The sequence below is a fragment of the mitochondrial genome of Sander lucioperca, assembly GCF_008315115.2.
Source record: "Sander lucioperca mitochondrion, complete genome".
In the NCBI taxonomy this organism is placed as follows: domain Eukaryota; kingdom Metazoa; phylum Chordata; class Actinopteri; order Perciformes; family Percidae; genus Sander; species Sander lucioperca.
Window position 1 is genome coordinate 1,021 of NC_026533.1, and position 15,522 is coordinate 16,542.

The 15,522-nt window shown below is 44.1% G+C and overlaps 13 protein-coding genes across 13 annotated transcripts, besides 23 other annotated features; 12 read left to right on the forward strand and 1 right to left on the reverse strand. All coding sequences in view use genetic code 2, as the record gives it.

Annotated features, from left to right (window-relative positions):
* Window positions 1-66, forward strand: part of a tRNA (tRNA-Val) that runs on past the window's edge.
* Window position 67: 1 nt separating this feature from the next.
* Window positions 68-1,756, forward strand: an rRNA (16S ribosomal RNA).
* Window positions 1,757-1,830, forward strand: a tRNA (tRNA-Leu).
* Window positions 1,831-2,805, forward strand: ND1 (NADH dehydrogenase subunit 1). Its single transcript has one exon. The coding sequence runs from the start codon at window positions 1,831-1,833 to the stop codon at window positions 2,803-2,805; it is 975 nt and encodes a 324-aa protein (YP_009122437.1).
* A 4-nt stretch (window positions 2,806-2,809) lies between these two features.
* Window positions 2,810-2,879, forward strand: a tRNA (tRNA-Ile).
* Window positions 2,879-2,949, reverse strand: a tRNA (tRNA-Gln).
* Window positions 2,949-3,017, forward strand: a tRNA (tRNA-Met).
* Window positions 3,018-4,063, forward strand: ND2 (NADH dehydrogenase subunit 2). The gene has a single exon. A coding segment is annotated over exon 1 (1,046 nt).
* Window positions 4,064-4,134, forward strand: a tRNA (tRNA-Trp).
* A 1-nt stretch (window position 4,135) lies between these two features.
* Window positions 4,136-4,204, reverse strand: a tRNA (tRNA-Ala).
* A 1-nt stretch (window position 4,205) lies between these two features.
* Window positions 4,206-4,278, reverse strand: a tRNA (tRNA-Asn).
* A 35-nt stretch (window positions 4,279-4,313) lies between these two features.
* Window positions 4,314-4,379, reverse strand: a tRNA (tRNA-Cys).
* Window positions 4,380-4,450, reverse strand: a tRNA (tRNA-Tyr).
* On the forward strand, window positions 4,443-6,002 carry COX1 (cytochrome c oxidase subunit I). Its single transcript has one exon. The coding sequence runs from the start codon at window positions 4,443-4,445 to the stop codon at window positions 6,000-6,002; it is 1,560 nt and encodes a 519-aa protein (YP_009122439.1).
* Window positions 6,003-6,073, reverse strand: a tRNA (tRNA-Ser).
* Window positions 6,074-6,076: 3 nt separating this feature from the next.
* Window positions 6,077-6,148, forward strand: a tRNA (tRNA-Asp).
* Window positions 6,149-6,156: 8 nt separating this feature from the next.
* COX2 (cytochrome c oxidase subunit II) lies at window positions 6,157-6,847 on the forward strand. Its single transcript has one exon. A coding segment is annotated over exon 1 (691 nt).
* Window positions 6,848-6,921, forward strand: a tRNA (tRNA-Lys).
* Window position 6,922: 1 nt separating this feature from the next.
* Window positions 6,923-7,086, forward strand: ATP8 (ATP synthase F0 subunit 8). Its single transcript has one exon. A coding segment is annotated over exon 1 (164 nt).
* On the forward strand, window positions 7,081-7,764 carry ATP6 (ATP synthase F0 subunit 6). Its single transcript has one exon. The coding sequence runs from the start codon at window positions 7,081-7,083 to the stop codon at window positions 7,762-7,764; it is 684 nt and encodes a 227-aa protein (YP_009122442.1).
* On the forward strand, window positions 7,764-8,548 carry COX3 (cytochrome c oxidase subunit III). Its single transcript has one exon. A coding segment is annotated over exon 1 (785 nt).
* Window positions 8,549-8,618, forward strand: a tRNA (tRNA-Gly).
* Window positions 8,619-8,969, forward strand: ND3 (NADH dehydrogenase subunit 3). Its single transcript has one exon. The coding sequence runs from the start codon at window positions 8,619-8,621 to the stop codon at window positions 8,967-8,969; it is 351 nt and encodes a 116-aa protein (YP_009122444.1).
* Window positions 8,970-9,038, forward strand: a tRNA (tRNA-Arg).
* ND4L (NADH dehydrogenase subunit 4L) lies at window positions 9,037-9,331 on the forward strand. The gene has a single exon. A coding segment is annotated over exon 1 (295 nt).
* On the forward strand, window positions 9,327-10,707 carry ND4 (NADH dehydrogenase subunit 4). Its single transcript has one exon. A coding segment is annotated over exon 1 (1,381 nt).
* Window positions 10,708-10,776, forward strand: a tRNA (tRNA-His).
* Window positions 10,777-10,844, forward strand: a tRNA (tRNA-Ser).
* Window positions 10,845-10,849: 5 nt separating this feature from the next.
* Window positions 10,850-10,922, forward strand: a tRNA (tRNA-Leu).
* Window positions 10,923-12,761, forward strand: ND5 (NADH dehydrogenase subunit 5). The gene has a single exon. It carries the CDS (start codon window positions 10,923-10,925, stop codon window positions 12,759-12,761), a length of 1,839 nt encoding a protein of 612 aa, YP_009122447.1.
* Window positions 12,758-13,279, reverse strand: ND6 (NADH dehydrogenase subunit 6). The gene has a single exon. The coding sequence runs from the start codon at window positions 13,277-13,279 to the stop codon at window positions 12,758-12,760; it is 522 nt and encodes a 173-aa protein (YP_009122448.1).
* Window positions 13,280-13,348, reverse strand: a tRNA (tRNA-Glu).
* A 5-nt stretch (window positions 13,349-13,353) lies between these two features.
* Window positions 13,354-14,494, forward strand: CYTB (cytochrome b). The gene has a single exon. A coding segment is annotated over exon 1 (1,141 nt).
* Window positions 14,495-14,566, forward strand: a tRNA (tRNA-Thr).
* Window positions 14,566-14,631, reverse strand: a tRNA (tRNA-Pro).
* Window positions 14,632-15,522: a D loop.

A 15,522-nucleotide genomic window follows, 5' to 3' on the forward strand; every position in this document is an offset into this window, starting at 1 on the left:
GTAGCTAAGACAGAAAAGCATCTCCCTTACACTGAGAAGTCACCCGTGCAAATCGGGTCGCCCTGACGCCCAACAGCTAGCCCCCCCCACCAGAAACAACAACCAATATTAATACCCCTAAATACACCAACCTTAGTATTAAACAAACCATTTTTCCCCCTAAGTATGTGCGACAGAAAAGGGCCTGTGGAGCAATAGAGAAAGTACCGCAAGGGAACGCTGAAAGAGAAGTGAAATAACCCAGTGAAGCCTAAAGAAGCAGAGTTTATATCTCGTACCTTTTGCATCATGATTTAGCCAGTGTAACCCAAGCAAAGAGTGCTTTAGTTTGACAACCCGAAACTAAGTGAGCTACTCCAAGACAGCCTATTAATAGGGCAAACCCGTCTCTGTGGCAAAAGAGTGGGAAGAGCTTTGAGTAGAGGTGACAGACCTACCGAACTTAGTTATAGCTGGTTGCCTGGGAATTGGATAGAAGTTCAGCCTCCCGGATTCTTTATTCACGTCAGTCTCACCCCTCCTGATACCCCTAAGAAGCCGAGAGAGTTAGTCAAAGGGGGTACAGCCCCTTTGAACCAAGACACAACTTTTCCAGGAGGGTAAAGATCATAATTAAAAAGGTAAAATATTTTGGTGGGCCTAAAAGCAGCCATCCCCATAGAAAGCGTTAAAGCTCAGATATACTACTTACTCCCCCTATACTGATCACCAAATCTTATCCCCCTAATTCTACCAGGCCGTCCCATGCCAGCATGGGAGCGACCCTGCTAATATGAGTAATAAGAGAGCCTCGCCTCTCTCCTTGCACGTGTGTAAATCGGAACGGACCCCCCACCGAACCTTAACGGCCCCAAACAAAGAGGGTACTGAACAACAGACCAAACAACCAGAAAAACATTCAAATAACAACCGTTAACCCCACACAGGCGTGCCCCTAAGGAAAGACTAAAAGAAAGAGAAGGAACTCGGCAAACACATAAAGCCTCGCCTGTTTACCAAAAACATCGCCTCTTGCAAACTTAATAAATAAGAGGTCCCGCCTGCCCTGTGACTATTAGTTTAACGGCCGCGGTATTTTGACCGTGCGAAGGTAGCGCAATCACTTGTCTTTTAAATGGAGACCTGTATGAATGGCATAACGAGGGCTTAACTGTCTCCTCTTTCCAGTCAATGAAATTGATCTTCCCGTGCAGAAGCGGGAATAATAACATAAGACGAGAAGACCCTATGAAGCTTTAGACACCAAGACAGATCATGTTAAACACTCCTTAATAAAGGACTAAACCAAATGAACCCTGCCCTAATGTCTTTGGTTGGGGCGACCGCGGGGAAACAAAAAACCCCCACGTGGAATGGGAGCACCCCTCCTACAACTAAGAGCCGCAGCTCTAGTTAACAGAACTTCTGACCAGTAAGATCCGGCAATGCCGATCAACGAACCGAGTTACTCTAGGGATAACAGCGCAATCCCCTTTTAGAGCCCATATCGACAAGGGGGTTTACGACCTCGATGTTGGATCAGGACATCCTAATGGTGCAGCCGCTATTAAGGGTTCGTTTGTTCAACGATTAAAGTCCTACGTGATCTGAGTTCAGACCGGAGTAATCCAGGTCAGTTTCTATCTATGACATGATTTTTTCTAGTACGAAAGGACCGAGAAAAAAAGGCCCCTACCTTAAGTACGCCTTACCCCCACCTAATGAAGACAACTAAAATAGGCAAGAGGGCATGCCCCCCTGCCGGAGAAAACGGCATGTTAAGGTGGCAGAGCCCGGCAATTGCAAAAGGCCTAAGCCCTTTCCACAGAGGTTCAAGTCCTCTCCTTAACTATGATCTCAATATTCATCACCCACATTATTAATCCTTTAGCCTTTATCGTGCCTGTTCTACTAGCTGTTGCCTTCCTAACCCTGCTTGAACGAAAAGTGCTTGGTTATATACAACTACGAAAAGGTCCAAACATTGTAGGGCCTTACGGCCTATTGCAGCCAATTGCTGATGGTGTTAAACTCTTCATTAAAGAGCCTATTCGCCCTTCCACCTCTTCCCCCGTCCTTTTTCTATTAGCCCCTATCCTTGCACTCACCCTTGCTCTAACCCTTTGAGCTCCAATGCCTATACCATACCCCGTTATTGACCTTAACCTTGGAATCTTATTCCTCCTGGCCCTATCAAGTCTAGCAGTCTACTCAATTTTAGGCTCAGGATGGGCCTCCAATTCCAAATATGCATTAATTGGTGCCTTACGGGCCGTGGCCCAAACAATTTCTTACGAGGTTAGCCTAGGACTTATTCTACTAAATACCATTATTTTTACAGGCGGCTTCACACTACAAACCTTTAACGTAGCTCAAGAGAGCGTTTGATTAATTTTACCAGCCTGGCCCCTAGCCGCAATATGGTATATCTCTACCCTCGCAGAGACTAACCGTGCACCTTTTGATCTCACCGAAGGAGAGTCAGAACTAGTCTCAGGGTTTAATGTGGAATACGCCGGAGGTCCCTTCGCCCTATTTTTCCTAGCAGAATATGCAAATATCTTACTTATGAATACACTCTCCGCAACTTTATTCCTAGGAGCCTCCCACATTCCCTCCATCCCTGAGCTTACTGCTATTAACCTTATAACTAAAGCAGCTCTTCTTTCCATCGTGTTTCTCTGAGTTCGAGCCTCCTACCCTCGCTTCCGTTATGACCAGTTAATGCACCTAATTTGAAAAAATTTCCTCCCACTAACATTAGCATTAGTCATTTGACACTTAGCGCTCCCCATTGCATTTGCTGGCCTCCCCCCTCAGCTATAACCACGGAGTTGTGCCTGAAGTAAAGGACCACTTTGATAGAGTGAACCATGGGGGTTAAAGTCCCCCCAACTCCTTAGAAAGAAGGGACTCGAACCCTACCTAAAGAGATCAAAACTCTTAGTGCTTCCACTACACCACTTCCTAGTAAAGTCAGCTAATTAAGCTTTTGGGCCCATACCCCAAACATGTTGGTTAAACTCCTTCCTTTGCTAATGAACCCGTACATCTTAGCCACCCTACTTTTTGGTTTAGGCCTAGGCACCACAATTACATTTGCAAGCTCACATTGACTGCTTGCCTGAATAGGCCTTGAAATTAATACTCTCGCCATTATTCCCCTAATAGCACAACACCACCACCCACGAGCAGTTGAGGCCACCACTAAATATTTTCTTACTCAGGCAACTGCAGCAGCCATACTTCTCTTTGCCAGCACCACTAATGCTTGACTTACAGGACAATGAGATATTCAACAAATATCTCACCCTCTGCCTATTACTCTTATTACCCTTGCTTTAGCATTAAAAATTGGCCTTGCACCAGTTCACTCATGACTACCCGAAGTCCTTCAAGGCCTCGACCTTACCACAGGTCTCATTCTTTCTACTTGACAAAAACTCGCCCCTTTTGCCCTTCTACTACAACTTCAACCTGCTAACTCAACTATTCTTATTATTTTAGGCCTAACCTCCACCCTAGTGGGTGGCTGAGGAGGACTAAATCAAACCCAACTTCGTAAAATTCTTGCTTATTCCTCAATTGCTCACCTAGGTTGAATAATTCTTGTACTTCAATTCTCACCCTCTCTAACACTCCTTACCCTACTGACATACCTTATTATAACCTCCTCAACATTTCTTGTATTCAAACTAAATAAATCAACCAACATTAATATGCTTGCCACATCCTGAGCAAAAGCACCAGCTCTTACAGCCCTTACCCCCTTAATTCTCCTATCCCTCGGAGGACTTCCCCCTCTAACTGGCTTTATGCCAAAATGACTTATTCTTCAAGAACTAGCCAAACAAGACCTCGCCCCCACAGCAACCCTAGCCGCAATATCAGCCCTTTTAAGCCTTTATTTTTACCTACGACTCTCCTACGCAATAGCTTTGACAATGTCCCCCAATAATTTAACAGGAATAACCCCATGACGGCTTCAATCCTCACAACTAACGCTTCCACTAGCTATTTCAACTATAGCCACCCTTTTACTTCTTCCCCTAACCCCCGCAGCCGTCGCACTGCTTACCCTTTAAGAGACTTAGGCTAACACAAGACCAAGGGCCTTCAAAGCCCTAAGCGAGAGTGAGAATCTCTCAGTCCCTGATAAGACTTGCGGGATATTACCCCACATCTCCTGCATGCAAAACAGACACTTTAATTAAGCTAAAGCCTTTCTAGATAGACAGGCCTCGATCCTGTAAACTCTTAGTTAACAGCTAAGCGCTCAAACCAGCGAGCATCCATCTACTTTCCCCCGCCTGTCGGGGACAAAAGGCGGGGGAAAGCCCCGGCAGACGCTAGCCTGCTCCTTAAGATTTGCAATCTAATATGACAAACACCTCGGGGCTTGGTAAGAAGAGGATTCAAACCTCTGTCAATGGGGCTACAATCCACCGCTTAAACACTCAGCCATCCTACCTGTGGCCATCACACGTTGATTCTTCTCGACTAATCACAAAGACATCGGCACCCTTTATCTAGTATTTGGTGCTTGAGCCGGAATAGTAGGCACTGCCCTAAGTCTACTTATCCGAGCGGAACTAAGCCAGCCCGGCGCTCTCCTTGGAGACGACCAAATTTACAACGTAATTGTTACGGCACATGCCTTCGTAATAATTTTCTTTATAGTAATACCAATTATGATTGGGGGTTTTGGGAACTGACTTATTCCACTTATGATCGGTGCCCCCGACATGGCATTTCCTCGAATAAATAACATAAGCTTTTGACTTTTACCCCCTTCTTTCCTACTTCTCCTTGCTTCCTCAGGGGTAGAAGCTGGGGCTGGTACAGGATGAACTGTCTACCCTCCCCTAGCAGGAAATTTAGCACATGCCGGGGCCTCTGTAGACTTAACCATTTTCTCTCTCCACTTAGCAGGAATTTCCTCAATTCTAGGCGCAATTAATTTTATTACAACTATTATTAACATGAAACCCCCTGCCATTTCTCAGTATCAGACACCTTTATTCGTATGAGCCGTATTAATTACCGCTGTCCTACTCCTACTTTCGCTCCCCGTACTTGCCGCCGGCATTACAATACTTCTTACAGACCGGAATCTAAATACCACATTCTTTGACCCTGCCGGAGGAGGAGACCCAATCCTCTATCAACATCTGTTCTGATTCTTCGGCCACCCAGAAGTATATATTCTTATTCTTCCCGGCTTTGGAATAATCTCACACATTGTTGCCTATTATGCAGGCAAAAAAGAACCTTTCGGTTACATGGGTATAGTATGAGCTATAATGGCTATTGGTCTTCTAGGCTTTATTGTATGAGCCCACCACATGTTTACAGTTGGTATAGATGTAGACACCCGAGCGTATTTTACATCGGCTACTATAATTATCGCAATCCCCACCGGTGTTAAAGTCTTTAGTTGGCTCGCAACTCTTCACGGGGGCTCTATTAAATGAGAAACCCCCCTCCTATGGGCCCTTGGTTTCATTTTCCTCTTCACGGTAGGCGGATTAACTGGAATTGTTCTAGCCAACTCCTCCCTAGATATTGTTCTTCATGACACTTATTACGTAGTAGCCCACTTCCATTATGTCTTGTCTATAGGTGCCGTATTTGCCATTGTTGCTGCTTTTGTTCACTGATTCCCTCTATTTTCAGGCTACACCCTACATAGCACTTGAACAAAAATTCATTTTGGAATTATGTTTGTAGGAGTAAACTTAACATTCTTCCCACAACACTTCCTTGGTCTCGCCGGAATGCCTCGCCGATACTCGGACTACCCAGACGCCTACACCCTGTGAAACACAGTTTCATCAATTGGGTCCCTCATCTCCTTAGTCGCAGTTATCATATTTTTATTTATTATCTGAGAAGCCTTTGCCGCCAAACGTGAAGTCCTAGCTGTAGAATTAACTGCGACCAACGTGGAATGACTACACGGCTGCCCTCCACCCTACCACACATTTGAGGAACCTGCATTTGTTCAAGTTCAATCAAACTAACGAGAAAGGGAGGAGTCGAACCCCCATGGGTTGGTTTCAAGCCAACTACATAACCGCTCTGTCACTTTCTTCATAAGATACTAGTAAAACGGCTATTACACTGCCTTGTCAAGGCAGAATTGTGGGTTAAACCCCCGCGTATCTTATTTAATTAATGGCACATCCCTCACAGCTAGGATTTCAAGATGCAGCTTCACCTGTTATAGAAGAACTTCTTCATTTCCACGACCACGCCTTAATAATTGTGTTTTTAATTAGCACCCTAGTGCTTTACATTATTGTGGCTATAGTCACCACTAAACTTACTAATAAATATATTCTAGACTCCCAAGAAATTGAGATTATTTGAACTGTTCTCCCAGCAGTTATTCTTATTCTTATTGCCCTCCCCTCCCTTCGTATTCTTTATCTTATAGATGAAATTAACGACCCCCACCTGACAATTAAAGCCATAGGACACCAATGATACTGAAGCTACGAGTATACAGACTACGAGGATCTTGGCTTCGACTCCTATATAATCCCTACACAAGATCTCACCCCTGGCCAATTCCGTCTACTAGAAGCAGACCATCGAATAGTCATCCCAGTTGAATCCCCTATTCGTGTATTAGTTTCCGCCGAGGATGTTCTCCACTCATGAGCGGTCCCCGCACTCGGTGTAAAAATAGACGCAGTTCCTGGTCGCCTTAATCAAACAGCCTTTATTGCATCCCGACCAGGAGTCTTCTATGGACAATGCTCTGAAATTTGTGGGGCAAATCACAGCTTCATGCCTATTGTAGTTGAAGCAGTTCCTTTAGAACACTTTGAAAACTGATCATCCCTAATACTTGAAGACGCCTCGCTAAGAAGCTAAACAGGGACTAGCGTTAGCCTTTTAAGCTAAAGATTGGTGACTCCCAACCACCCCTAGCGACATGCCTCAACTCAACCCCGCCCCTTGATTTGCCATTTTAGTCTTTACATGACTAGTCTTTTTAACCATTATTCCCACAAAAATTTTGGCCCACACCTATCCTAACGAACCAACATCTCAAAGCACAGAAAAACCTAAAACAGAGCCCTGAAACTGACCATGACACTAAGCTTCTTTGACCAATTTATGAGCCCCACATATCTCGGGATTCCCCTTATAGCCCTTGCCCTAACCCTCCCCTGAATCCTTTACCCTACACCCTCTGCTCGATGACTAAACAACCGCTTCCTTGCATTACAAGGCTGGTTTATTAACCGATTTACTCAACAGCTTCTTCTTCCTTTAAGCCTAGGAGGCCATAAATGAGCCGCCCTCTTAACTTCCTTAATAATTTTTCTAATTACCCTTAATATACTGGGACTCCTTCCTTATACCTTTACACCTACCACCCAATTATCCCTCAATTTAGGACTTGCAGTACCACTCTGACTAGCAACAGTCCTTATTGGGATACGAAATCAACCTACACATGCCCTTGGACATCTTCTTCCTGAAGGTACCCCTGGTCCTCTTATCCCTGTTCTCATCATCATCGAGACAATTAGCCTATTTATTCGCCCCCTTGCCCTAGGAGTTCGACTTACAGCCAACCTTACAGCAGGCCACCTCTTAATTCAACTCATCGCCACCGCCGCCTTCGTTCTTCTACCCCTAATACCAATAGTGGCAATCCTAACTTCCACAGTTCTTGTCCTCCTTACCCTATTAGAAGTTGCTGTAGCCATAATCCAGGCCTACGTATTTGTCCTTCTCCTATCCCTCTATCTTCAAGAAAACGTCTAATGGCCCACCAAGCACACGCATACCACATAGTCGACCCCAGCCCTTGACCCCTCACAGGTGCAGTAGCCGCCCTACTGATAACATCCGGTCTTGCAATCTGATTCCACTTCCATTCAACAACTCTAATAGGTCTTGGAATAGCCCTTCTGCTTTTAACAATGTACCAATGATGACGAGATATTATTCGAGAAGGTACATTTCAAGGGCATCATACACCCCCCGTGCAAAAAGGACTTCGATACGGAATAATTCTCTTCATTACCTCAGAGGTCTTCTTCTTTCTTGGATTTTTCTGAGCATTCTACCACTCAAGCCTGGCCCCTACCCCTGAGTTAGGAGGTTGCTGACCCCCTACAGGTATCACCCCCTTAGACCCCTTTGAAGTCCCCCTACTTAATACCGCCGTCCTACTTGCCTCTGGGGTGACAGTTACTTGGGCTCACCATAGCATCATGGAAGGAGAACGAAAACAGGCTATCCAGTCCCTTGCACTCACAATCCTCTTAGGTTTCTACTTTACTTTCCTTCAAGCTCTAGAATATTACGAAGCCCCCTTCACCATTGCAGATGGTGTCTATGGCTCTACATTTTTCGTAGCTACAGGTTTCCACGGCCTCCATGTTATTATTGGCTCTATATTCTTAGCTATCTGCCTACTCCGTCAGATTCAATACCATTTTACATCTGAACATCACTTCGGATTTGAAGCAGCCGCCTGATACTGACACTTCGTAGACGTTGTCTGACTTTTCCTTTATATCTCCATCTACTGATGAGGCTCCTAGTCTTTCTAGTATTAAACAGTATTAGTGACTTCCAATCACCCGGTCTTGGTTAAAGTCCAAGGAAAGATAATGAATCTAGTTACAACTGTAATCGCCATCACCTCTGCACTAGCTATTATTCTAGCTATTGTTTCCTTCTGATTACCCCAAATAACACCAGACCACGAAAAATTATCCCCCTACGAATGCGGCTTTGATCCCTTAGGCTCCGCCCGCCTACCATTCTCCCTTCGCTTCTTCCTTGTTGCAATTCTATTCCTTCTATTTGACCTAGAAATTGCCCTTCTCCTACCCTTACCCTGAGGAGACCAACTTGCATCCCCCTTACTAACTTTCCTGTGGGCCTCAGCCGTTTTAGCCCTTCTAACCTTAGGTCTTATTTATGAATGACTCCAAGGCGGCCTAGAATGAGCCGAATAGGTAATTAGTCTAAGAAAAACATTTGATTTCGGCTCAAAAACTTGTGGTTAAAGTCCATAATTGCCTAATGACCCCCGTTCACTTTGCTTTTTCATCAGCCTTCATTCTAGGGCTAACAGGCCTGGCATTCCATCGCACCCACCTTCTCTCCGCCCTTCTATGCTTAGAGGGAATGATGCTTTCTTTATTTATTGCCCTCTCCCTTTGAACCTTACAATTAGATTCCACAAACTTTTCAGCAGCCCCAATGCTTCTCCTAGCATTCTCAGCCTGTGAAGCAAGCGCAGGTCTTGCCCTTCTAGTAGCCACCGCCCGAACCCATGGCACTGACCGACTACAAAGCCTTAATTTATTACAATGCTAAAAATTTTAATTCCCACACTTATGCTAATCCCAACTGCCTGAGGGGCTCCCGCCAAATGACTTTGACCAACAACCCTCGCCCACAGCCTTATCATTGCCCTCATTAGCCTAACTTGATTAAAAAATATGTCTGAAACCGGCTGATCAAGTCTAGGACTTTATATAGCAACAGACCCCCTCTCAACGCCTCTCTTAGTCCTTACTTGCTGACTATTACCCCTAATGATCTTAGCAAGTCAAAACCATACAGCATTAGAACCTTTAAACCGCCAACGTATATATATTACCCTTTTAACATCCCTCCAATTCTTTCTTATTCTGGCTTTCAGTGCCACTGAAGTAATCATATTTTATGTCATATTTGAAGCAACCCTTATTCCCACCCTAATCATTATTACCCGATGGGGTAATCAAACGGAACGACTCAATGCAGGCATTTACTTCTTATTTTATACCCTAGCAGGATCCCTTCCCCTGTTAGTTGCATTGCTCCTTCTACAAAATAGCACTGGTACACTCTCCTTATTTACCCTACAATTCTCAGACCCATTACTACTCACCTCCTATGCAGACAAATTATGGTGAGCAGGCTGCCTTCTAGCCTTTTTAGTAAAAATGCCTCTTTATGGGGTCCACCTATGACTCCCTAAAGCACACGTCGAAGCACCCGTTGCAGGTTCAATAATTCTTGCAGCCGTTTTACTTAAACTAGGAGGTTACGGAATAATACGTATCGTCGTAATACTTGACCCACTAACCAAAGACCTAAGCTACCCATTCATTATTTTTGCCCTCTGAGGGGTAATTATAACCGGGTCTATTTGCCTACGACAAACAGACCTGAAATCACTCATCGCTTATTCTTCCGTAAGCCATATAGGCCTAGTCGTAGGGGGAATTCTTATCCAAACACCCTGAGGCTTCTCGGGAGCACTTATTCTTATAATTGCTCACGGTCTAACATCCTCGGCCCTCTTCTGCCTAGCAAATACAAACTACGAACGTACACACAGTCGAACTATACTCCTCGCCCGCGGTCTACAAATAGTTCTACCACTAATAACAGCCTGATGATTCATTGCCAGCCTAGCTAACCTGGCTCTTCCCCCACTTCCAAACCTCATGGGGGAATTAATAATTATTACCTCCCTATTCAGTTGATCCTGATGGACTTTAGTATTAACCGGGGCTGGAACGCTAATCCCCGCAAGTTATTCCCTTTATATATTTCTCATACCCCAACGAGGACCCATTCCAGCACACATAATAGCCCTAGACCCCTCCCACTCTCGAGAACACTTGCTGATAGCCCTACACCTTCTTCCATTAGCCCTCCTTATACTTAAACCTGAGCTAATCTGAGGGTGGATATACTGTAGATATAGTTTAACAAAAACACTAGATTGTGATTCTAGAAACAGAGGTTAAAATCCCCTTATCCACCGAGAGAGGCTCGCCAGCAACGAAGACTGCTAATCTCCGCGACCTTGGTTGGACCCCAGGGCTCACTCGGCCTCGCTTCTAAAGGATAACAGCTCATCCGTTGGTCTTAGGAACCAAAAACTCTTGGTGCAAATCCAAGTAGTAGCTATGCACCCCACTTCCCTTATAATAACGTCGAGCTTGATTATTATTTTTACACTATTAACGTACCCTGTACTAACCACCTTTAACCCCCACCCCCAAGGACACAACTGGGCACTCTCTCATGTCAAAACTGCAGTAAAACTGGCCTTTCTCGTCAGCCTTCTTCCTCTCTTCTTATTTCTTAACGAAGGAGCAGAGACGATTATTACCTCCTGAAACTGAATAAATACCTCAACCTTTGACGTAAACATCAGCTTCAAATTTGACCATTATTCAGTTATTTTCACCCCTATTGCCCTATATGTAACTTGGTCCATTTTAGAGTTCGCATCTTGATATATACATGCCGACCCCTTCATAAACCGGTTTTTCAAATATCTTCTTGTTTTTCTCATTGCTATAATTACGCTAGTTACGGCAAACAACCTATTTCAAATTTTCATTGGTTGGGAAGGAGTGGGCATTATATCTTTCCTTCTTATCGGATGATGATACGGACGGGCAGATGCAAACACCGCAGCCCTTCAAGCGGTTGTATATAATCGCGTGGGTGATATCGGCCTTATCTTTGCTATAGCCTGAATGGCCACAAATCTAAACTCCTGAGAAATACAACAAGTATTTACAACCGCCAAAGATTTTGACCTCACCTTCCCCCTACTAGGACTGATTGTTGCCGCCACCGGCAAATCAGCCCAATTTGGGCTTCATCCATGGCTTCCCTCTGCCATAGAGGGTCCCACACCGGTCTCTGCCCTACTGCACTCCAGCACAATAGTTGTTGCAGGTATCTTCCTTTTAATCCGAATAAGTCCTCTATTGGCAGAAAACCAAACCGCTCTTACCGTCTGTCTTTGCCTTGGCGCCCTCACCACCCTGTTCACAGCCACCTGCGCCTTAACCCAAAATGATATCAAAAAAATTGTTGCATTCTCAACATCAAGCCAATTAGGCTTAATAATAGTAACCATTGGACTAAATCAACCCCAATTAGCCTTTCTACATATCTGCACACATGCCTTCTTCAAAGCAATGCTTTTCCTCTGCTCTGGCGCTATTATTCACAGTCTCAATGATGAGCAAGACATTCGAAAAATAGGAGGTATACATCATCTCACCCCCTTTACATCCTCCTGCTTAACCATTGGGAGCCTCGCCCTCACAGGCACCCCCTTCTTAGCAGGCTTCTTCTCTAAAGACGCCATTATTGAAGCATTAAACACATCCCACCTAAACGCCTGAGCCCTAGTTCTGACCCTACTAGCTACCTCTTTTACCGCCATCTACAGTCTCCGTGTCATCTACTTTGTTACTATGGGCCACCCCCGTTTTAATTCTCTATCCCCCATTAATGAAAATAACCCAGCAGTAATTAATTCCCTTAAACGATTAGCCTGAGGAAGCGTAATTGCCGGCCTACTAATCACCTCTAATATTCTTCCCCTAAAAACACCAGTAATAACCATACCTCCCCTACTCAAACTCGCCGCATTAATTGTCACAATCCTAGGCCTTCTATTAGCCTTAGAACTAGCCTCCTTAACAAGCAAACAATTTAAACCCACCCCTCATCTAGCATTACACCACTTCTCTAATATATTAGGCTTCTTCCCTGCAATCATTCACCGATTTATTCCTAAACTTAATCTCGTCCTGGGTCAAACAATTGCCAGCCAAATAGTAGATCAAACATGACTAGAAAAAACCGGCCCTAAAGCCGTAGCCACCTTAAATATTCCTCTTGTTACAACTACAAGTAATACTCAACGAGGCATAATTAAAACATATCTTGCTTTATTCCTCTTAACCCTAGCCCTTACTACTCTTCTATTTATTTACTAAACAGCCCGAAGCGTCCCACGACCAAGCCCTCGAGTTAACTCAAGGACAACAAAAAGCGTTAACAGGAGTACTCATGCACTAATGACTAGTATTCCTCCCCCTGCAGAGTATATTAATGCCACCCCACCAATATCCCCTCGAAACACAGAAAATTCACCTAGTTCATCCCCAGGCACTCAAGAAAACTCATGCCACCCTTCCCAAAACTTACTCGAAATAAGCACGACCCCTGCCACATATATGGCTATATAGCCCGCAACAGGACGACTTCCCCAAGTCTCAGGGTAAGGCTCAGCAGCAAGAGCTGCTGAATATGCAAATACAACCAATATTCCCCCAAGATAAATTAAAAATAACACTAAAGAAAGAAAAGGTCCACCATAACTAACTAATACTCCACACCCCATACCTGCAACTACCACCAAACCTAAAGCCGCAAAGTATGGAGAAGGGTTAGAAGCAACTGCAACTAATCCCAACACTAACCCCAATAAAAATAAAGACATAATATAGGTCATAATTCCTGCCAGGACTTTAACCAGGACTAATGGCTTGAAAAACCACCGTTGTTATTCAACTACAAAAACCTCTAATGGCAAGCCTCCGAAAAACTCACCCCCTACTAAAAATTGCAAACAACGCACTAGTTGACCTACCCGCCCCCTCTAATATTTCAGTATGATGAAACTTTGGTTCCCTGCTCGGCCTCTGTTTAATCACCCAAATCCTTACAGGGCTCTTCTTAGCCATACACTACACCGCTGACATTGCTACCGCCTTTTCATCAGTAGCCCACATTTGCCGAGACGTAAATTATGGCTGACTCATTCGAAATATTCATGCCAATGGTGCATCTTTCTTTTTTATCTGCATTTACTTACACATTGGCCGAGGCCTATATTATGGCTCCTACCTCTACAAAGAAACATGAAATATTGGAGTTATCCTACTTCTTTTAGTTATAATAACCGCTTTTGTCGGATATGTCCTACCCTGAGGACAAATATCATTCTGAGGTGCCACCGTCATTACTAACCTCCTATCTGCTGTGCCTTATGTAGGTAATACTCTTGTACAATGAATCTGAGGGGGTTTCTCAGTAGACAACGCCACCCTCACTCGATTCTTTGCCTTCCACTTCCTCTTTCCTTTTGTCATTGCAGGAGCTACTCTAATCCACCTGCTATTTCTTCATGAGACAGGATCCAACAACCCCCTTGGCTTAAACTCCGACGCCGATAAAATCTCCTTCCACCCCTACTTTTCCTACAAAGACCTCCTAGGCTTCGCAGTACTCCTGATTGCCCTAACAGCCCTTGCCCTCTTCTCCCCCAACCTCTTAGGGGATCCAGATAACTTCACCCCCGCTAACCCCCTAGTCACACCCCCACACATCAAGCCTGAATGATATTTCCTGTTTGCATACGCAATTCTTCGCTCCATCCCTAACAAACTAGGCGGAGTCCTAGCCCTGCTAGCCTCAATCCTTGTTCTTATAGTGGTCCCTATCCTTCATACTTCTAAACAACGAGGTGTCACATTCCGACCACTCTCCCAATTCCTCTTTTGAACCTTAATTGCAGATGTTGCCATTCTTACCTGAATTGGAGGAATGCCAGTTGAACACCCCTTTATTATCATTGGTCAAATTGCATCTTTCTTATACTTCTTCCTATTCCTTGTACTCACCCCATTAGCAGGATGGGTTGAAAACAAGGCTCTCGGATGATCCTGCATTAGTAGCTCAGCGCCAGAGCGCCGGTCTTGTAAACCGGACGCCGGAGGTTAAAATCCTCCCTAACGCTCAAAGAAAGGAGATTCTAACTCCTACCCCTAACTCCCAAAGCTAGGATTCTAAACTAAACTATTCTTTGCAAGTATTTGCAAGTATTTGCAAGTATTTGCAAGTATTTGCAAGTATTTGCAAGCAAATACATATATGTATTTACACCATACATTTATATTAACCATATCAGGGGTATTCAAGTACATATATGTTTTATCAACATATCTAGGATTTACACATTCATATATCACCATATTACTAAGGTTTACATAAAGCATGTAGACCTTTATTTAACATTTTATTAAATCAAGGACAGGCGACATTTAAGACCGAACACAAATACTCATAAGTTAAGTTATACCTTTACCCAACATCTCGTCAAATCTCAAAATCTTAATGTAGTAAGAGCCTACCATCAGTTGATTTCTTAATGCCAACGGTTATTGAAGGTGAGGGACAACTATTGTGGGGGTTTCACACAGTGAATTATTCCTGGCATTTGGTTCCTACTTCAGGGCCATTGATTGATATTATTCCTCCCACTTTCATCGACGCTTGCATAAGTTAATGGTGGAGTACATACTCCTCGTTACCCACCAAGCCGGGCGTTCTTTCCATCGGGCAACTGGTTCTTTTTTTCTCTTTCCTTTCAACTGGCATTTCACAGTGCACACGGTAATGACAAACAAGGTTGAACATTTACTTTGCGCGCAAGAAATAGTATGAATGGTGGAAAGATTTTATAAAAAGAACCACATATTAGGATATCAAGAGCATAAATGGTGGAAATTACTCCTAACATATCTAAGAGACCCCCCTCTGCGGATATTACGTTTTTTTGCGTAAAACCCCCCTACCCCCCTAAACTCCTGAGATATATAACACTCCTGAAAACCCCCCGGAAACAGGAAAACCTCTAGAGCTCTTTTTGGGGCCCAAATTGCATCTATTTACATTATTAAAATGATGCGCATA